The 22,927-nt window shown below is 39.2% G+C and overlaps 2 protein-coding genes across 6 annotated transcripts in view; both read right to left on the bottom strand.

The window, feature by feature from the left end:
- The window catches only part of RGR (retinal G protein coupled receptor), a 280,087-nt gene that overhangs the window by 106,677 nt on the left and 150,483 nt on the right, over window positions 1-22,927 (bottom strand). The window lies entirely within an intron of this gene.
- On the bottom strand, window positions 8,074-22,827 carry GHITM (growth hormone inducible transmembrane protein). 5 transcript variants are annotated; one of them, XM_077945126.1, is made up of 10 exons: window positions 22,637-22,775; window positions 20,986-21,061; window positions 20,689-20,856; window positions 18,606-18,705; window positions 17,233-17,344; window positions 16,353-16,494; window positions 12,509-12,617; window positions 11,100-11,288; window positions 10,457-10,628; window positions 8,206-9,108 (listed from the first exon to the last, which is right to left on the bottom strand). In XM_077945126.1, the coding sequence occupies exons 3-10, from the start codon at window positions 20,815-20,817 to the stop codon at window positions 9,024-9,026; spliced, it is 1,038 nt and encodes a 345-aa protein (XP_077801252.1). In that variant the 5' UTR covers window positions 20,818-20,856; window positions 20,986-21,061; window positions 22,637-22,775; the 3' UTR covers window positions 8,206-9,023.

Raw genomic sequence — 22,927 nt, forward strand, 5'->3', positions numbered from 1 at the left:
AAATACGTATTTTACCCCCAAAATGTATTTCTTTGACATATTCTGAAATGGCCCTGCAAATCTGTCTCTTGAGGGGAAAATCAACATTCCATAGAATTGATTTTCATCCTTTTCCAGGTCTTTTTCCTGATCCAGGAGAAAATTAACTAAGAGTCTAGTACCCAGTCTGATAAGAAGCATTTATAATCTATTCTCTCTGAAGCCTGCTACCTGGAGGCTTCATCTGCATAAGAAGAACCTTGGTCTCCACAACCTCTTATCTTAACCCACACAATCCCTTCAATTGATTCTAGATCTTTAGATAAACTTTCAACCAAATTGCTATTCAGAAAATCTTTGAATCCACCTAAGACCTGGAAGCCCCCCGCCCTTCGAGTTGTCCCACCTTTCTGTACTGAACCAATATACATCTTACCTGCATTCATTGAAGTCTTATGTCTCCCTAAAATGTACAAAACCAAGCTATAGTCCAACCACCTTGAGCACATGTTCTCACAATCTCCTGAGTTCTGTCATGGGTCATGGTCATGCATATTTGGCTTAGAATAAATCTCTTCAAATATTTTACAGAGTTGAACTCTTTTCATCAGCAAACTCTTGGGCTCAAGTGATCCTCCCACCTTAGCTTCCCAGGCAGCTGGAACTATAAGAACATGCCATCGTACCTGACTACGGAAAAAAGACTTTAGAACACTCAATTAACAAGGCCATTCTGACCCTGAAATTCTAGTGAAATTGAACTTAACACTGATCCAAAATGTAATACTTTTTCCCAGGATTTTTTTTTTTAACTTCTGGATCTTTTTGGTTAACCTTGTAACCACTGGCTTAGATTTCCAGTTTCTGCAGAATTCTCATTATTTAATTTATAATATGATAATGAAGTTTATTTTTAAAATTATTTTTTGATAAATTATAATAATGTATTATTATGGCAGACACAGTGATGTTATATGTACACAGTGTGGAATCATGGAATCAAACTAATTACCATATCCATCACCTTAAATACACATCATTTATAACATCTCCTCATTCCCTGCCACCCACCAGCCCCTGGTAACCACCATTCTACTCTCCGCTTCTATGAGTTTTAGATCCCATATGGAAATGAAAACGTGCATTGTCTTTCTGTACCTGGCTTATTTCTCTTAACATAAAGTCCTCCAGGTTCATCCTTGTTGCTAGTAACAGAATTTCATTCTTTTTAAAGGCATTTTTTTGAGTGGCATTCCATTGTGTATATATAGCACATTTTCCTTATCCATCTGTTAATGGACAGTTAGCTTGATTCCATATCTTGGCTATCATGAATAGTGTTGTGATAAATATAGTTTATATGTATATATGTGATAAATACAGATATCTCTTCGAGATACTGATTTCATTCCCCTAGAATATATAGCCAGTGGTGGGACTGCTGATCTTCCTTCCTTTTTCAACAGCAATCTGTCTCCAAAAAATACCCCACCTCCAAAAAGTACCCCACCTCCCACTTGTGCTCAAGGATAGCTGATACTGCTTTAATGGGGAACGACTATTTTTCTTGCCACAATTTGAGGCAAAGGAAGCACACACACTGAAATTTAGGTCCAAAGGACTGATCCTAAGCCCATATCCAAGTGCAGATTTTGACAGAGAAAGGTGAGAGGACAAATAGAGCAAGTGCGGGAGGAACTCGGGCAGGAGGGAGGGAGGTTGTGTAGAAAGGAGAATTAGCAGCGCCAAAGCTTTCCTCTTTTGCCAGTGCTTAGAGCTGGAAAACTGCAGGTAGGGCTGGAATGGATCCTGTTTGTTGGCGTCTGTTCTGCACTTTGCAATTTGACAGCAGGCTTCCCAGCAGACATGTGTCACCTTGCCTCAGCATTTTCACCCCCACACCTAGCACTCCCAGGAAAGGGCAGGGATGTGGGAGGTGCAGCCAGGGCCATGTACTCTGGGGGTAAACTTCAACCTCACAGAAGGAGCCAGGCTAGGAGGATGCTGAAGGCCCTGGGTTCAGTTCCGCAGGGTGGAGAGACTCTCTGCTTTCCTGGGCCTTTCCACTAGTTCCAAGGTCTGGAAAGCTCCTCGTAAAGTGTTTCCATAATTTTCATTTTCTCTCCATTTGTACTTTGCCTTTAAAAAAAATTACTTAAGGGCAGCTATAATATACTTAAAAAGATACCAAAAGCCCCATTTTCTTATCAAATGCCCATTTTTTTTCTGCCACTCAGAATTAACAACAGTGAAAGTCATATCATAATTTCCCCAACTTCTTTTTAAATAACTGTTCTATTTAAATGAGGAAGGCAATCATGCTTGCATCTTCTGAGAAACAGTGTAGTTAAGGGTGGCGTCATTTGATTGTCACGCAGCAGAGTCCTGGAGGACATTTTATAGCTTTTCAAGAATACCCACATTTTTGTCAAGGTCTTGCAGGCACAGAAGGTTGGGTTCTCTGCAAAGGAGGTCAGGAACTCCCCATGATGCTACACATGCGAGCTGAGCCAGACATTCCCCTTTTCACAAAGTACCAACCTTTCTAAGCTGGCATGTGTGGACTCAGATGTCTTGATATGCACTCCTTGTATTTGCCTCCTTCCTCTGAACTCCTGTGGCAATTAGTCTGAATAAACCTTTTGTAGTTTCCGGATAATGATTTTATAATTACCTTGAGTCACTGAAGTGTGTTGCTATTTCTTATCATTTAACTACTCTTGTACTACTTTAGAGTGTCTAATAAATGTTGATTTAATCTCTTAAAACAGTGGCTTCTAATGATTAACATTCCCCACCCACAGTAAAGGCTTCTGCCTTCAGCACTGCCTTCTCTCACTAGAATTAGATCCCTCCTGGCAACTGCCCACTCCCACTGCTCATTGAATGCTGTCTTCTAGAATGATGGGTTTCCAGCCATTCATCCTTGTGTTTCCCCACAGCTGGTGCCAAGAGTTCATTCCCTCAAGGTGTACCAAATGGAATGAACCTATTAAATCCCTCACTCTACTCACTAACAGATCACATCAAACCAGTAACGTGCCCTCTCTTAACGTCCATTTATATTCCTGTTTGGGAGTCATTCTGTGTTGCTGACCTCAGTCCGTTCAACCTGCATACTTAAAAGTACATAACTGGGCCTTCTCTCTTCCTCCCCCCATGCCACTATGTGAGGACACAGCAAGAAGGCTACCATCTACAAGCTAGAAAGTGATCCTTGACTGAGTGTGGTGGCTCACGCCTGTAATGCCAGCACTTCGGTCTCAGAAAAAAAAACAGTGATCCTTCACCAAATACAGAACATGCTGGCACCTTGGACTTGGATTTCAAGCCTCTAGAACTGTAAGAAAATAAATTTTTGTTGTTTAAGCTTATAATTAAAAAAAAAAAAAAAAGAAAGAAACCTTCAAAAAAGTACATAACTGGGTGGGGTCAGCTTGTTTGTACTTCAGAAGATCCCCTCTGAATCATAAGTAATAATTAGTTACTGAGGTCATTTATCAAAAGACAATGCTTTAGATACCTGTTCTTACGGGACAGTGAAGTATTAGAAAATCATGGGAAAAAGAAAACCACCCAAGAATTTTTTCCATTTTAAAATGCCACTGACTTTAAGACATTCTAGTTTTGAAAAAAAAAAAAAATCCTGAAATAGAATATGCACTTCAGAAGTGAAATGCAAAAAAATGCTGTATCTTAGAAATGAGATAATACAACTACTAAGCAAATAAAATAAACCTGTAGCATTCCTCCAATGAGATGGCCATGGGCCTGTTTTCTCTGTTGACTGTGTAAACACTCTGGACACATAGGTGAGAAAATCCACGTCAGCCATATGGAGGGTTAACTTGGAGGAATGATGGCCCACTGACACCACACCTGTGGGTCATCATGCCGCTTTTACAAAATTGCCCAGTGGAAAGCATAAATTGAAGGTTTAAAAACTACTAAACTTGTGTATACGGTTGTGAGGAAAAATGTCCATTCAGTCCTGCCAGAACACATTAATTTTATCTGAGTGTAGCCACAGGGATCCCCGCACTTCTATCTGTATCCAGTGAGGCTGCAACAACCTCATCATCCATCAAGCTCTCTATGGAAGGTGGAAGGCTGAGGGAAGTCCCCTGAGGAAGAAGACTGACATTGCACTGGGTGACTCTGATGCAAGGTGCAAACGAGGCGGAATAGGATGCTGAGGCTGAGGGGAAGAGCTTGTGCAAGGCCTCCCCTCATGCTAACTGGGCAGCAGCCCATGAGATGCGGGTGAGAATGGTCCTTATGATTCTTCTCCCCAACCAGTCTTCCATTTAGGTTCATTTTTGCTCCGGCAAAAACACTCTCTTCACGGTTCTCAAATGTTAATGAATGTTCACCATCCATCTTCCTGAACCGCTTCAAAAAGAATCTTACTTTAAAGGCGCAAAGTCCTCAAGGTCGTAGCTTTCTAATCTATTCCTGAAAAATCGTTTCCATTTTGTGCTAGTTAAAAATGGAATGCATTTAAGGAAGGATTTCATGTTACTGATTAAATTGACCTTAAAAAAGGGTTTGATTTGTAGCTCGGAGTGGACTGGGCAATACAACAAAGGACTATTTTGTACCCTAAGAAATAGATGTGAGGAAGGCACGATGATTTCCATTATCCTTCACTGAGGTCAATTTTTTTCACAAAAAAACTAAAATGTTCACGTTCTATTTCCTTTAATTTACTCAGAATATTGATTCCCAAGATTTTAAAAGTGACTTACAATTTAATAGAACCTCAACCTATTTAATTTACATAGTGCTTCTGTGATTCTCAAACAAAATTTTACTTTTTCAACTTTTACTTTGGATTCATGGAATACCTCTGCAGGTTGTTACCTGTGTATATTGCGTGATGCTGAGGTTTGGAGTACCGATGATCTCATCACCGAGATACCGAGCACAGTGTCCAATAATTTTTCAACCCTTGCCCTACTCCTTCCTCTAGGAATCCCCAGTGTCTACTGCTGCCATCTTTATGTCCATGTTTAGCTCCCATTTGTGAGAATAGGAGGCATTTGGCTTTTTGTTCCTGGGTTAATTTGTTGTTTGTAATAGGATAATGGCCTCCAGCTAACTCACAGACAAGCTGGCTTTCTTTCATATGGCTGTGTCAAACACGGTTTTAGATCTATCATCTTCCCGGCATAATTGGTTAGGGAGTTTGTCTGATTCTTCTTCCCAGCCATATGACCTTGTGCAAAAATCAAACTTTGGGCAAAGAGTTCAATTCAAACATCAGCTATTACTAGTGTAGCTGGGCCATCCTACCCCAATGGAATTATACAAGAATTGGGTATCACTCAGTTTCAGTACCTTTAACCTGGACACATCCTACCCAGATACAATTTCAAGGGAAACATGCCTACCCGTCTTCCTAGTTTTTTTTTTTTTTTGCCCAGCAGGAGTGCAGTGGCACAATCGCAGCTCACCACAGCTTCGAACTGCTAGGCTTAAGCAATCCTCGGTAGCTGGGACTTCAGGCATGCGCCACTGCATCCCGCTAATTTTAAAATTTCTTGTAGAGATGGGTTTGTTGTGCAGATTGGTCTTGAACTCCTGGGATCAAGCAATCCTCCTGCCTCAGCCTCCCAAAGCATTGGGATTATAGGCATGAGCCACCACGCCTGGAGGTTTTAACGTGTCAGGCAAAGCACACACCCGCAGCAAGTGGAAATCCAGCTTCAAGACAATTTCCATTTCTTACCATCTTTTTCCACTTTGTCCATCTCTCCCTGCAACCCTCCTCCATCAATCATCCATTTTATAAAATGCCCATACTACCTTTTTCTATGTGCTTTACCTACTCTTACTCTCAAAAATTTCCTCCTGGGTCATCTTAGAAACTTATTATTCAGTCTGCATTTCATTTTGCTTACCTTTCTGTGACACTCATCCAATGGCCTATGGCCGTGTTTACACGGATTTGATATGCTTTAGAAGGCAATTACTTTTATTCATCATTGCCTCCCCTGGGCCCAGCTAGCATGGCACCTGTTACATAAAAAATTCATGTTTTCTGACTGTTCAGTAGATACCATTTTAAGCAACAACTCAAAGGGCCTTTTTCTTGGGATTATTTTAAAACGTTTCATTTATCCTTTAGTATTTCAGATGATGTCAAAAAATGAAAAATGGACATTTTCCTTTTTTACCTAAAGCCTATCCCTTTGCAGGTCATTACTCTTTGCTGTGAATGAGAAATAAAAAACCAAAACTGCTCTGTGGTATGTTAACAAGAGCCAATAAACTAGTGATTGTTTTTCTATTGCCATTTTACAAATGACCACATTTTATATATCAGCTTACCTCTTATATGTTATTTATTTTTTTGGAGACGGAGTCTTGCTCTGTTGCCATGCTGGAGGGCAGTGGCACCATCTTGGCTCACAGCAACCTCTGCCTCCTCAGTTCAAGCGGTTCTCCTGCCTCAGCCTCCTGATACCTGGACTATAGGCGCACGCCACCACGCCCAGCTAATTTTTGTATTTTTAGTAGAGACGGGGTTTCACCATGTTGGCCAGGATGGTCTCCATCTCTTGATCTCATGATCCACCTGCCTCGGCCTCCCAAAGTGCTGGGATTACAGGCGTGAGCCACCGCACCCGGCCACCTTTTATATGTTATTTTACATAGTCTTCATTGGCTTAGCAAAGTCAGAAGTCCAATAACATAATGTCATTAACAACAACAACAACCACCAACCCAGGATAGGGGTAGTGGCTCAAGCCAGTAAAGCCAGCACTTAGGAAGGCCAAGGTGAGTGGATTGTTTGAGCCCAATTCGAGACCAAACTGAACCCCTCTACTAAAAAAAAAAAAGTAAAACAGTAAAAAACCCTTGGTTTTCTAGATAAACTGCCTGATACCATCACTGAAATTGTATCATTTTGTGTGTGAGTGATATTAATTTAAAAAAGACATAAATTTTGGGTTCTAAAAGGTGACTTAAAGAAAACAAGGCACTTTAAGATCATACTGATATGGGTATCAGGATGGGGTGGAGAAAAATAGAAAATTGGCATTTACATTTTTACTAATAAAAAAAAGAGCATCAATAGCTAAGACTTATGTAATGCTTACTAAGTGCCTGCACATTTAACCGTAACCCTATAAGACAGGTTCCAATATATTCATTTTACAGGAGAGGAAACTGGGCACACAGAGGTTAAGTAATTTGCCCAAGGTCACATAAGAAATGAGTTGGGATTCAAATAGAGGTAGTCTAGCTACAAGTACCATGTACTTACCACATTGCACTATACTACACTGGCAAGAAACTAAGTTGCTTTCTTGAACACATCCCTATTCAAATGGCATGCATATGATTCACTAGGAAAAATAAGACCCATCACCACCTGCCTGAAACCTTTGTTTCAGAAATAAGCATCCTACGTACTTGGAGATGATTATTACTTCTGGATTACTGTAATAAATATTTGTCAAAAATAGCAATCATCTCAGTCATCATACAGACTTCTTTTCCTTCATTAAAGACAAAAATAGGCCGGGCGCGGTGGCTCAAGCCTGTAATCCCAGCACTTTGGGAGGCCGAGGCGGGTGGATCACGAGGTGAGGAGATTGAGACCATCCTGGCTAACATGGTGAAACCCCGTCTCTACTAAAAATACAAAAAACTAGCCGGGCGTGGTGGCGGGCGCCTGTAGTCCCAGCTACTCGGAGGCTGAGGCAGGAGAATGGCGTGAACCTGGGAGGCGGAGCTTGCAGTGAGCCGAGATCGCGCCACTGCACTCCAGCCTGGGTGACACAGCGCGAGACTCCGTCTCAAAAAAAAAAAAAAAAAAGCGCGAGACTCCGTCTCAAAAAAAAAAAAAAAAAAAGACAAAAATAACTCTTCTGTATCAAAAAACTTACGAATGTCTCAAGAAAGTAATGGTGTAGCAGTGTAAGAGAAGTAAAATTCTGCTAGGGGAAACTAATGAAGAATTTCCCTCATTAAGCTTTTGGGTTGATATATTTCATTAAGACAGAATTAGTTCTGTGTGCTTTGCTTTTTAGTGCTTAGTCTTAGAAGGAATGCAAGAAACCAAAAGTCTTAGGAGAAAAACTGCTTTCATAATTTCAAGTGTAAGCCACAAACAGGCTTTTCTATAAAGGCTTCAAAGCTTGAAGAGATGACAAAAGCAAGCTGTATTCAATTAGACAGTTCAATAAATATGCAAAAATAAAAAACACTTAGCAATCATGAGTATACTATTTGTATTCTGGAAAAAGCAACATACTTCATGCTTTGAATATTTTCTCTTGAGAATAGCTTTAAAGTTATTTCCTTTCGTAACATTCAAAAGTAAAACACACATATATAATTCCATCAAGGATTCTCTGTATGATTAACATTCTGTACTTTCCTAACAAGTCAAACATGACCACATCTGTATTGGAAAGACAGCACTGAGAAGCAACAGCAGGAGAATGCATCATCTGTGTCTGTTTCAGGATTAACAGTTTTGTTAAGTTCAGCAGATGAATGTAACAATGATCATTTGTTTCCAAATACCCAGGTGTTTCTTACTGGCTCCTCACTAATCAAAAAAAAAAAAAAAAAAAAAAAAGACTGCAGGTGACTCCTTCTCTCTGGTCCCTTTACCAAAGCTCCAAATCACTTATGACATTAATTACAATATTCTGCACTCCAAAAACTATGCAAACACAGGTTTGCTAAATTTTACCTACTTAGCAAACCTACTAAATTTTAAAGCAGAAAACACTTACATTCTCATGATACAAACTTTAGTTTTCACATTCACTACAACGTTTTAAAATCACTCAAACATGAGAATTGAAAATGTGTGTGCTTATTTGGGAGTCGATTACTGCATTTATTCTCCAGAAAAAAAAGCAGACCTGAGGCATCACATTACTGGAACATTTAAACATGACGACATGTTCTTATCTTCTAAACTTCAATGAAAGCTGCTTGTACAAACTATTTAATGCATATCTGCCCCATTAAACAAGCAAGATGTTTGATGTAGCAGAGAAGCCAGACGCTGAGTCACTTCATTTCTTTCTGTTGCTTCCAGTTGCTAGCATAGTTGCAACTCGTATAAATATATTTAATGTATCCATGTAGATACTCAGCATCCTAGAAAAGAAAATTATGCCTATTACATATGATGCAATTCTAATAGCGATGATGAATTCTTAATATACAAAAGAAAAAAAGCAATACTATTTGTCTTAGTGATATAAAATGGAAATTAAAAATAAGATGTTTAACTGCCAACTAATGAAATCCTAGACCAGAAAATAGTTAAGGTCTTCCTTTTGGCAGACTCATCTTTTAAATGTTAAAGAGCAGTTTAAAAAAAATCATTATTTTGTTCTCTGACACTCTGCATATATCAACTTGCAAAGAAAACTAGGTGGCAGACAATGAAATAATCAAAACAAGACCAAAGAAACACTTTTATTAAAACCTGTTAGACACAAGTCTGGCATTTTTTAATATAAAAGACCCACTTCACCCCCTAAAGAAAACTTCCACAGATCTGTAAGCTTTATAGCAACTTTTTTACATTAAGTTTTATTTTTAGATAAAGAAAATCAAATTACTTTTAAAAAAATGTGACAGACACAATGAAACTGACTCAAGAAAATTGTTTAAATAAAATAACCTACTTTGGTAGACTCCAAGAAAAAAGAAAAAAAAAACCATAACAACAATGCCAATTAAAGTTGCCTATCTCTGAAACTAGAATCTTTATACTGAAGAGTTTCTAATTTCTAGAAGTATAAAATAGGCTTTTCTATTAAAAATTGCAAGTCAATTATATACCTTTTCCAATAAATAATACTTGACTAATACATTTCTTCAGTTTTAAAGTCTGCAAAATACACTAACAAAATTAACTAACCAATAAGAGCACGTTATTTATTGTACCCTGAGGCTGGCTCACAAAAATAGACAAAATATTCTGATAATAGAATGCACTAAGTTGCAATATAATCAGAGGTTTTTTGGATAGTTTACTAAACAGAACAGACCAAACTGCAACAAAAAATAGGAAATCTGACAAAGCCATTGGTGTGGTTTAAGCTGTGACCCTCCTCCGCCCCCACAACAAAATATGATGAAATCCTAAGCCCCGGTACACAGGTAGAGCACGATGTGAAGATGGAGGCAGAGACTGAATGATCCATCTACAAGCCAAGGAATGTCAAGGACTGCCAGCAGTAACAAGAAGCTGAGAGGCAGGGAACAGATTTTCCCTCAGGGCCCTCAGAAGTACAACCCTGCTAACACCTTGAGTTTAGATTTCTGGCCTCCAGAACTACAAGAGAATCAAGTTTTGTTTTAAGCCACCTAGTTTGCGATACTTTGTTAACAGTATCCCTAGAAAACTAATACGGCCATAAAACAAAACAGATCAAATACACACAAGCATCCTTATGTGACAGAGTAACAGTGTTAAGTAAAAAGCATTACTTACGAGTTAATGGGATCATATTTTTGAACTCCATACGCTGGTGACACTTCTGCACGCTTGATTACTTTCTGGGTATCATACAAGAGGAACATGCTGAAAAGAACTAATCCACCATACATTGCCACTGAGTAAAGAGTGGCACCAGCCACAGTGGTAGGTGGAAGAAACATAGATCCTGAAATCAAAATGCAAAAACAATTAAGATTTTTTTAAAAAAGGATTTCGAATAACTGAGTTTATGATTTATATTACTTAAAAAAAATCTCCTTGGTATACTGTGCAGGTAAGACGACATCTGGGTATACGTACTGTCTAATCTTATTTATATTAGTTCAAAATCCATGATACTCATTCCTCCAATGAGCCACTTGCCCATTTCACAGGAAGGTTCTTGCATCGCACCAGAACAATATTCATGTTCTCCAGACCAACTTTCCCATTTTAGATGTATTTGGTAAAGCCAGTAATAATGGTTGACCATGTTGCCATGATTTTTATATGATGCCAATAGTAAAATCCAGTCAAATTAGCATCAATCTTTAAAAAAACTTTTAAAATAAATGACTCGGTCAATTAGGATATTGGAGTATTTCAGGTTACAAGAAACTATACACCAAGAATTAAGTGTTAAAACATAGCAGCTTACCCAGTGAGGACACAAAGACGAGACCCAGGCCCACTCCCAGGGGTGCACCCATGTTCAGAAACTTTTCACTGGGGGCACACATGGCCACAGTGGAGAGGCCTCCCACAATGCCAGCTGTGTACCATGCAGCTCTGATGAGAAGAGGACCCCCTAATATTGTCAGAGGAGCCACCACTGCACCCATCACACCTGGAGAAAGAGCAAGTGCTCATTAAGTATTTACTAAATAACAAGCAAAAGGAAAATATCACTTCTAACATGCCACTTTATATTATACCTTACTGTTTAAGCACTATGATTCAAAAAGTTCTGCCTTTTAGATGATACTACCCCCACCAAATTCTACAACCCAAACTGGTGACTACTCAAATTCTGTATCACAACATTAACACTATTCCTAATCAATCACACTCACAAGCAAACACTAATCTACTTATTTAATAACCATCAAATTCCATGCAGCTATTTGAATCTGATCTTACCACTAGTTTCTACAACATTCATATAATTCAGATAAAGAAGCTTAAAACAAGTAACTCAAGGTCAATCCTACTACTATCAAAAGCGAAAAGCATACGATGATAAACTTAAAGTGTGGGAACTTCTAAGACAGACACTGCTGTTGCTTTACATAATAAGAATTGCTAATAGCTTATAAATAATTTTAGTTGTCAGATATTTATAAATAATTTCATAAAAATTACAGTAAAAATTTTACCAATAATTTAACCAAGGTAAAGGAACTCCTTAACTGAAAAAAATCTTAGATAATGCATTATTTCAGTGTTAAGCAGAATAAGTTACCTTTTACTTAAATGCAGTTTACCTCACAGACTAGGCACGAAGCTATCTTTATACTGAATTTTCAATACTAAAGAGTAACATTTTTAGATCAAGCTGTATGGTTAATAAGGTATACTATCTCATAATGATGAATAATTTAAAAATACTTTTTGCTCTAGGCAAAACAGTGGGTGAAATTTCTACACAGAACACTTCTATTAGGACTCCTCTCAGTTTTTTGTATTTTGCAGCAACATTGTTAGCACAACTTTCTCTATCCTCAGTTTTTAATTTTTCTAAATATACCAGACAAAAACAACTCTCAAATGATGCGTACTAGATATAAAGCCCTCCTGGTATTGAACAAAACACACAGAAGTCAATCTCTGCATATATTAGACTGTCAAAAGACACCAAGTTTCGTATTGAAGATGTCCATGGTCTTAGGAGCAAAATCAACCTTTCGAAGCAAAGGTCTGGCAAAAAGGCAGCCAGTAATGACTGAAGAAAATTGTGTTTTCTAAACATGAGGTTTAAATTCCATGTAGGTCATTTACAATTGGGAAGAGCCACCTAAAAAAGGTAGTAGTCAAGGTTGTCTCATAACAATTTAAAACAGAACATACCAGAATGTAGCAACCAGGCAAGATGTTTTGGGCCTGGGCTCTGGTCATATGGTATTGATTGTACCAGCATTCCAGCTCCAATCATGGCTGCAAAGGTCACACCAATTGTCTGAAAGACAAGTACTATTAAGAAAAACTGATCCTTATATGAAAACAAAGCAGAAACCCACAGGTTTGAAGTCCAATTAGTTATTTCTGATACATTAGTTGTAAAAATGTTAAAGATAATAAATCAAAGCTTAAAGTCAGGTGTGGTGGCTCATGCCTGCAATCCCAGCACTTTGGGAGGCTGGGGCGGATGGATCACCTGAGGTCAGGAGTTCGAGACCAGCCTGGCTAACAAGGTGAAATCCCGTCTCTACTAAAAATACAAAAATTAGCCAGGTGCAGTGGTGCATGCCTGTAGTCCCAGCTACTTGGAAGGCTGAGGCAGGAAAATCACTTGAACCGGGGAGGTGGAGGTTACAATGAGCCAAGATCGTGCCACTGCACTCTAGCCTGGGCAACAGAGCGAGACTCCATCTCAAAAAAAAAAAAAAAAAAAAAAAAAAAAAAAAAAATCAAAGCTTTTATTTTTCTGCCACATTAAAAGCTCTGGGTTTATTTCACAGTTTTGGCTAAGTTAGCATGAGTGCCCCCTACTGCCATATATGAGGTTTTGCAGACAGCTTCAAATGCATGACTTAAGCTTGGACTGGTATCACATCTTTTAACAATTTTATTCTTGTTGGGCAGAGGTGAAACAAAAACCCGTTAGGGATCCCAAGATAATTAACTCTTAATTAAAAAATATATTTTTGTATAGCACAAATAGGATTTCTTTAAAATCAGTCAAGCTTACAAATTAATTTAAAAAAAGAAAATATATATAGCACATAGCTTTGAACTCCATATCTGCTAAATGAAGACTTGAAAAATAGAAAGTAGATATCACAGCACATGGAAAAGAAAAATGAGAAATAAGATTCTATACTTCTGCCCTTCCAGGTTTATGGTTAATTTGGTCCTCATTCCTTTTCTTTGCCTATCTTAGATTTCCAGTGTTATAATATTTAAATATTCCTTGTGTATGACAAGAAATGTACTAATATGTAATGGAAAAAAGACAGTGCTCATCTTCAAGAAATTTAAATCAGAGATTGCAAACCTGTAGCCCTTGGAATCAGGCCACAGATGTTTTGTTTGGCAAACTATGTAAAAAAAAAAAAAAAAAAAAAAAAACCCATGGTGAATGGTTTTAGTTGAGAAGGCTACTCTAGATGTCAGTAACCTCTAGATGTCAACAATCTCCTGTGTGACACACCAGGCCTCCTCACTCACCTGTATCATCTGTCTCACCCATGAACATCAAATATTCAACCTCTAATATAAAGTACAGGTAAACAAAACAGTTGGTTTTGCCAAGAATGGGAAAATCTTAACACAAAAAAGCATACTGAGCTGGGTGCGGCGGTATGTGCCTGTAGTGTCAGTTACTTGTGAAACTGAGGTGAGAGGATCACTTGAGCCCAGGAATTCGAGCCAAGCCTAGGCAAACATAGAGACCTAGTCTATTTTTTAAAAACATTAAAAAGAAAAGCATATCAAGCTCCACTCCACCATTTTCTAATGAGAAATAATTACTACAAACTATTTCACACATACTCTGTGGGCAGCACTTTTGGGATATTTACTGCAATTAAATTTGTTAAAGATCTTTTATCATCTAGTCTCACTCCAAACTCTTCATTCCAACCACACTGAACTGGCAGGGCTGCCAACATGCCCCAAAGTTTCAGCCTCCTTAATTCAGTCCATCATGCCTAAGAATACCTCCTTCCATATCTGGTCGACTTACTGAAGTATTGTCTCATCATCTCAAAAGCTTTTTCTAGTAGGTACCCTGGTTACCCAGGAGCAAGATCAGATACCTCTCGTCAGAAGCACTTAGGACAAACTTTGACATTATCTGCATGTCTATGTGTGTATTTGTATATATATGTCTGTCACACCCAAAAGGTTACATCTTCATCTCTGTAACACTTGTCTTTGGCTTTCCCGAGTATTTTCTGTATTACTAACAGTGGAAGAGGGTAATCTTTTGTCCAGAAGGGACTGGGATATGGCCCAAACACAAAACTTCTTTGAAGCCTCATTTTAGAACCTAAAATTTTAGGTAAATATTGCCATGTTTATTACAAAAGTATTGTTTTAAATTATTTGCTTTTGATTAAAACTGACATCCCCAGTGAGAACATTATCGGCCTTTGTGAACCTCTGGGCTGGGAGATTGATGGCATCTATGTGAAAAGCATCATCCTAAAAATACATAAATGTCTAAATGGCTATGCTACTGTTAACAGCTATCCTTTAGTAAAGTATAATACAGTGAAAATATTATGGCTTTTGGTCCCTAGGTGGGGAATCAGTGTTACATGAACTCTCCCAACTCTCCTTCCCCTCCAGTCTCACACTCTGCTCTAGTTCAGGTGCTTATCATCCCTCGTTTCAGATCTTACAAAGGCACAGCTGGTACAGCTGCTCCACGTCCCTTCCACATTGGTTCTAAAAACTCAAATATAAATCACGCTTTTGTTGTTCCAGTATCTCCAATGGCCTCCGACTGCTTAGGTTCTCTCCTCAGCTTGACAATCATACCCTTTCTAACCATATCTTCTTCAACATCCAGACCCCAAACACTTGAACTTCCCTCTAATGGGATTGCAAGTCACCTCTAAAATTAGGTTTTCCTACCTCCTCTTCGCTTAAACTGGTAAAATTGGACTGCCCTTGTCTACTTAAATTTTTTTTAAAAATTTTTAAAACTTTGTATTTATTTAAAAATTACCAACAGTGTCTCACTACATTGCCCAGGTTGGTCTCAAATTCCTAGGCTCAAGCAATCTTCCTGCCTCAGCCTCCCAGAATGCTGGGATTACAGGTGTGAGCCACTACACTTGGCCCTCTTGTCTACTCTAAAATAAATGAAACATGTTAGCCTTCAACAACCCTGATTAAATAAACGTCTCCTTCATGGACCTTGCCTAACTGTTCAAGACAGAAACTCTCGACTGACTTTGCACTTTCTTACTGCATATTTGTGCCACTTATTCTACCAAATAGCAGAATAGGGCACACATATTCAAATTCTCGTATCTAGCAAAATAACAAGGGCTCTAGAGAAACTCATTAAATATAAAAATCTTCTATAAGGTCAAGAATCTTAGGAATAGTAGCAGCAGCACTATTCTACCCTTAACTGCAGAAAATGCCTAGGTTTTTGTACTGGGCATTTCCGTCTGACTTCTAAGATGATTTTGCATTTGCTTTTTTTTTTTTTAGTAAACTGCTATAAATTAGAGGCTGTTTGCTATCTGCTGCTAGACAAGAACATTGTCCCTGTAAGTTTTATTTCTAACTCCTCCGGTATTATTAGAATACATGTTTAATAAAGAATAATAGCTGACCTACCCAGAATGAACTTCCTACTTTATCTCGGCTGCACTAATACAGGCTGAGTATCCCTCATCAGAAATGCTTGGGACCAGAAGTGTTTCAGACTTCAGATTTCAGACTATTTATCATTATACTTCATTGTTGTTAGGGTTCAGGATCCCTAATCCAAAAACCCAAAATGTGAAGTGCTACAATTTTCTTTGAGCATCATGTTGGCACCACAAATGTTTTAGATTTTGGAGCATTTCTGGATTTTAAATTAGGGATGCTCAACCTGTAATTCATACATTATTTGAACAAAAACTTGTTCAATACAGTATTCTTTCCATTTAATACCCCCTTCCCTCCAATGTTTTATCTAATCTTTTGATCTTCAGATGAAAAAGGAAAACAAAAACAGCTGACTTACCACCAAAGAGCCTCTCATCATGAAGTTCATGAGAACAGGCGTTCTGCTTATTGCTATGGCAGACAAAGCTGTTAAACCAACACTCCCTGCTAAGTACATATAGGTGGAATGAATTCTATCCTTCACATACTGAGGCCAAATTCTGTAAGAAACATGACATGATTAATTTATAAAATTACAGATTTGATTTCTGGTTGAGTCATATATTAGGTGGGCGACCTCGTGATAAATCATTTTCTACTTTAAATTTTATTCACTTCATTTATCATGGAAATAATCATGATAATTATGCATACCTGAGAATTACTATAAGGATTAAATGAGATAAAACATACAAGCACATATAAAAAACAACATATTTTTGGCTGGGTGCAGTGGCTCACACCTGTAACCCCAGCACTTTGGGAGGCCGAAGTGGGTGGATCACCAGAGGTCAGGAGATCGAGACCACCCTGGCCAACATGGTGAAACCCCATCTCTAAAGACACAAAAAATAGCTGGGCGTGGCAGCGGGCACCTGTAGTCCCAGCTACTCAGGAGCCTGCGGCAGGAGAATTGCCTGAACCTGGGAGGCAGAAATTGCAGTGAGCTGAGATCGCACCACAACAAACAAACAAACAAACAAACAAAAAAACCAAACAACAACAACAACGTATTTTCTCCTTACTTAAATACATATAACCTTGCTAAAAGATTTTTATTTAGATTTGAATAAATAAATGTCAAACAAGCAAGAAGAGATTCTTTATTTATGTGTATACACAAAGACTGGACACAAAACATTCCAAAGTGACTAAAGATAGGAATGAAAAGAAAACCGGAATTTTTGTTTTGAGGTTGGAGTTGTTTAGGAACAATTTACTTAAAACAATTTACTTACACAGCCTTTTCAATAGCTCCAATCTCATTAGACAGTCCCAACCCATAGTAGCACAATGCTCCAAGACCAACAGCAGCCCCTCCAGCAACAAACCATCTTCCCATCTGATCAACTGCAGAACACAGAAGGAAATGCAGGTTAGTACTGGCACATCTGGACAAAGCCTTTAAAATATTTATGAAGGGAATCAAATAATGTATCATATTTAATAACAGCCATAATCAGTGCATATGGGGCACAGAAACTGCCTCAATGTTAGGTAACCAGTAGAAAAAAAACACTCCTGAAACAAAGGTATAAAAATCATTACCAAAAAGAAAGAATCAGACTTGGTGAATCTTCAACCTCACTCCAACAATATTTGAGGGGGCAGTATGTCTGTAGATGTGGAGCTACTTCTGTGACACACACTATTTTACTAATAAGAGGCTGAAGTATATTCACATGACATTCATGGAAAGTAAAAAATGAGAAGGAAATGTTAACAGTCATACCACACTGCCTGGTATTAACACAAATGATGCTTTACATGGAAATCAAGAAAAAACAGAAAGAAAATATAATCAGTGTTTATGCAGCAGAATCAAATGAGAGGAGGCTCCTGTTTTAGGGTACTGACAGACAACTAACTTATCAACTCTAACTCAACAGAGGTATTCATAAAGTGCATCTTATTCTTTTAGTCTAATTCGTTTACTAAGAATATTTTACCAGGCTGTCACTACATAATTTGCATGATTTGGTCTCTAGGGTCAAATCAGAAAGAAATGACCTGAAGGATACTGATTAGGGCTCTCTCCCATTGTAAAGACATTTTGTAAGATTATTAAGGAGCAGTGGTATTCTTTGAATAGCTTTAGGATGATTAACAATCTAGTTTCTGAACTTGCGAAGCTGATATCCAAACTGAACCAAGCTGGCAATACGTTAAAGTACTGCCTCCTGAGGCCCTATGTGAGCAGTCAGTTAAAGGACTCTTCTTGGACAGCTAGGCTTTTACTAACATCTATGTGTTGGCGATTTATTCCTAATCTGAAACATAAACAAATATTATATGCTTGAATGAGGATTCTACACACTTAAAATGAACTTTCTCAACAGACTATACCTTTTGGACTATGGCATATTAATAATCCTTTTCTTTAAAAAAAGGGAAAGAAAAATTTCCACTGGAATAAGTATGACTGACAACCACTGAATCCAGTGCAAAGTACCAAACTTTGCTGGATTGTCAGATCTCAGAATAATGATGTGGTCTTCCCAGAAAATGCACAAATACACACACAAATACACATATGTTTTTAGGAAGTTGTTCATGGACCTCTTAAAACATATCCATAGATTCTAGGTTAAAAAATAAGACAGCCACCTACTTTTAAATATTTTTTCCATCGATGGTTCAAATGCTGCCTCTTTGAGTTCTTGACCAGTTCTCCCACGCCGCATCCCAATTCTTGTTTTGGTGGCATATTCCTGACACACACATGCAAACAAAGACATGGACCACCCACATGAAAACAGACATCAGTAAAATAAAATGCAAGATCTCTTTACATTAGAAAACTCTAGTTAAAGAAAGTTGGTACTTTCTATATACGTAACTTCACTATGAAAATTTATTAGCCAACTTAAAAAACTAAATGTAAAACTAAATAAGTAAATGTATACCTTTCCTGGGCTCCACCTTTGGTAGTAATTCATTATATTCTTCTTAGTTTCAATTTCAGAAAAACTGTTTCTTTTACAAGCTATAGATTTACATACCTAGAATTATTTATTTTAAATCCTAACCAAATATCAAGATGAGAATCTATTAGCATTTTTAAGAAATGCATTCTATAAGCATTATTAGCTATATTTCGTCATCTGGGATATGCACTCAAGAAAGGCATCTTTCCTTAACACAAAGCCAAGAGGAAGAAAGACTACTACCTCCATTTTGGCTCTTTTTCAACAGCGGAACAGTTAATTTAAAAGAGAAAAAGTCTCCTTCTAGCTTCTGTATATTGTCCTCATTACCTCACTTTAAACCTTATAATTTGAATGCTAGAACATAAATCTATTATAAAGATGGGTTTCTTTCTAATATGGGGGGAAAAAAGAAAGATCAGACTGTTACTGTGTCTATATAGAAAGTAGTAGACATAAGAGACTCCATTTTGTTCTGCATTTGAGATGCTGTTAATCTGTGACCCTACCCCCAACCTTGTCCTTGCAAGAGACATGTGCTGTGGTGACTCAAGGTCAAGGTTTAATGGATTTTGGGCTGTGCAGGATGTGCCTTGTTAAACAAGTGCCTGAAGGCAGCTTGCTGGTTAAAAGTCATCACCATTCTCTTAATCTCAAGTACCCAGGGACACGCACACTGCCAAAGGTTGCAGGGACCTCTGCCTAGGAAAGCTAGGTATTGTCCAAGGTTTCTCCCCATGTGATAGTCTGAAATACGGCCTCGTGGGAAGGGAAAGACCTGATCGTCCCCCAGCCTGACACCCGTGAAGGGTCTGTGCTGAGGAGGACTAGTACAAGAGGAAAGAAGGCCTCTTGGCAGTTGTTGGCAGTTGAGATAGAGAAAAGCATCTGTCTCCTGCCCGTCCTTGGGCAATGGAACATCTTGGTGTAAAATCCGATTATATGCTGTTTACTGAGATAGGAGAAAACCGCCTTAGGGCAAAAGGTGGGACTTGCTGGTGCAATGCTGCTAAAAGGTTCATGGAGATGTTTGCATATGCATATCAAGGCAGAGCAGTTTCCTTTAAACTTATTCATGTCACAGAGAACTTTATTCATGTCTTACTGCTGATTTTCTCCTTACAATGATCCTATTATCCTACCACTCCCTTATCTTTAAGATGGTAAAGATAATTATCAATAAATACTAGGGAACTCAGAGACCAGTGCTGGCGTGGGTCCTCTGTATGCTGAGTGCCGGTCCCCTGGGCCCATTTTTTCTTTCTCTATACTTTGTCTCTGTGTCTCATTTCTTTTCTCAAGTCTCTCGTTCCACCTAACGAGAAATGCCCACAGGTGTGGAGGGGTAGGCCATCCCTTCATCTAATCTGACAGAGATTATCAATCTAAATAAGAGATAATTTCTTCAATAATTTATTAAGCTATTGGCCAACTGGTAATATCCCTGGGTTCTTAAACTTCTGACTATGTGCTCCAGGATCTCCGTTACACCACATAACTCTCAATCCCTCACAATGTACTCTAAATTTTCTAAATGAGAAACTCCAGAAGCTGTAAGCAAAAGCAAAGTTACAGAAATTCATTTTCTTTTTCATATGGGATAAGGAGGGACCAGAATGATACAAACTAATGGGGAGAAAGAGCTGACAGGGATATTATCAGGGCCAATTGACGTATAACACACTAAAGGCAGCAGCCACACTCTGCCAAAAAGAAAGGGCACAAATGGAAAAAGCAGCAATATAAAAAAATTCAGATTATCTTTACCCTGCTGGGTGTTAACAGCCATTGATTCTTCGTGATGGAATTCTTCACAACAGGGGAGGCCTTGGTGAAAGCTGGGTGGAAAACCCTAGAAGGTAGTGTCCGGAGACACACAAGCCTTGCAGCCAACATGGTGGTGGTGCACCAGGTCTACCAAGCAGATCTGAAATGCTAGTAAAAAAAGGCAAAAACAACAAAAAGAACATAAACAAAACAATCCACTAACCAATAAAGAGAAGGACATATGAGAGTCAGAGTCAAGAAGGAACAATTTTTTAGTAGAAAAGGAAATACAGCCACCTTTTTAATTTTCAGCGATGAATTCTTTGCCCAATCATCCCTTGGTAATGCAAGAAACCCATCCCAGAGAACACAGCTGAGGATGGAGGAACAAATTAGGTTTAAGTCCCAGTTTGACCAATAATAAAATAGATGATTTCAAAAATTATGTGTTAACACAGAATGGCTGTTAACTGGATGTGATTACACCCGGGTCTATGATGGCTTTTACAAATGTAGTTTTGGCTTAAGATTCATACCAGTATCCAGTGGGAAAATTTAAAAGAATCTACATAACGTTTGGTCAGAGAAATAGTGTCATCTAAAGAGACATGAATAGCTCTTCTGCATTACAAAGCTAAAAGATATTAAAAGAAGCCAACTATATGAATTTCAGCTAATCATACCAAATAATACTTTCCTTCAACATAAGATATAAAAATATTCTAAATTAACCTATTCTATATGTCCTACTATAATGCGTAAAGGACATTTAGTCTTTCAAAGTAAAATCGGTTACCAACTAGGTTTCCCTTACATTAGACTCCCTCAATGGTGTCTTCAAAAGAAAAGCATGCTAAAAACTGGATTATCTTAGCTCCAGGGCACATTATACTAGATGGGTGGTCAACCAGAAGTCAGCGGATAGTGTTTCTGTAATGCTACAGTGAGGTGACTATGATAGGTCAGAATGAAATGACAAGTGCAAACCAACTGGGGCTACCAGCACATCTCTGCCAATGATTTGTAGTGAATTTCAGGCAAGTGATATTCTTCTGGGTCCATTTCCCCATCTGTAACATAACGATTCCCAGTGTTCAGACTACAGCGTTGACCCTTGGACTACCTGCTTGAGAGTGACGCGGACGCATCTTAAAATGTAGGCTCCTGCGTCTTTCTTTGCTCCTAATGATTCTAGCTCTAGGAATAGGACCAAGGATATGTGTTTTAACGAACACTCCAAAAGCTAAGAACTATTGTTTTAAGATACCCGAGCGTCCTCCGAGCTCTGCAACTGAACTGAAGGATCTTAATACTCGGCACCTGGCCTTTGGGAAAACACCCAGCGCTTTTGGAACTTTCGTGCCATTACATCATCTCAACCTATGGCTGTCCTGTATCTTTCTCAGTACTCAGTCCACTGGGGGGGCCGAAGAGGTCCAGCTCAGAGTGACCTCCATGTGGCCTAACAGCACAGAGTGGGAATTCCACTTCTGACACGTTAGAATTGACCTTGTGAGGGGTGTGGATCTCTAAGACTCAGATGTCTGTCTTTGCTACAAAATGGGGAAAATACTACCGACCCTAATCCAAGGGCTTATGCCTCCGTGAGCATTGGATGAGTTTGGGTGCCTGGTCCCCGAGAAAGTTCACCCAGCCCGCTAGATTCGGATGAGAACCTGGCAGCAAACCTCCACGTCAACCCACAACACCTCTGTCCGCGCCCCAGGTGCCGCTACCAGCGCAGCGGCTGTACGGCCTGGCCGCAAGGATGACTCAGCACCTTGTTGCCCCGCGACAGAAGCACAGCTAGAATAGCCCTTGCGCGCCTGAGCAGGACCTTGTGGCCGCCGCCCTCTCCACTGGGTCACCCACAGGACTGCGACCCCAACGCGCAGGCCGGCCCTGACGCACCCAGCAGCACCGCTGCTACCAGCCCTTCCCTCCGCACCCAGCGGTCCCGTGAGGGCGGCTGTCAGGAGCACCGGGGATCCCGGGCGCCCGCCAGCCAGCCGGAGCATTACCTTGGTCCCCGGTCACCTTCGCTGCGTAGTTTCCCTTCCGGGCTCCCAGCACGCTCCTTACGGTCTGAAAGCGCACAGTTCCGCCAGCACACTGCATGACGCAACATCGAGAGGAGGTAAATAGTACGAGTAGCCAATCACTGGCAGGCCTCTGTCGGAAACGCGGGCACAGTGGGGGAGGAGGGGTTCCGGGTTACGAGGCGGGGTTCCAAATTGGT

The sequence above is a fragment of the Macaca mulatta genome, chromosome 9 (assembly GCF_049350105.2).
Source record: "Macaca mulatta isolate MMU2019108-1 chromosome 9, T2T-MMU8v2.0, whole genome shotgun sequence".
Classification (NCBI taxonomy): Eukaryota; Metazoa; Chordata; class Mammalia; order Primates; family Cercopithecidae; genus Macaca; species Macaca mulatta.

Excerpts from the sequence above, each read along its gene's own strand:
- GHITM (XM_077945126.1), bottom strand. The coding sequence starts at position 20,817 with ATGTTGGCTGCAAGGCTTGTGTGTCTCCGGACACTACCTTCTAGGGTT. Across the intron at positions 17,345-18,605 it reads GATGGAAAAAATATTTAAAA|TTGATCAGATGGGAAGATGG; the intron begins GTAGGTGGCTGT and ends TGTGTTCTGCAG. Across the intron at positions 9,109-10,456 it reads AAATATGATCCCATTAACTC|GATGCTGAGTATCTACATGG; the intron begins GTAAGTAATGCT and ends TTTCTTTTCTAG.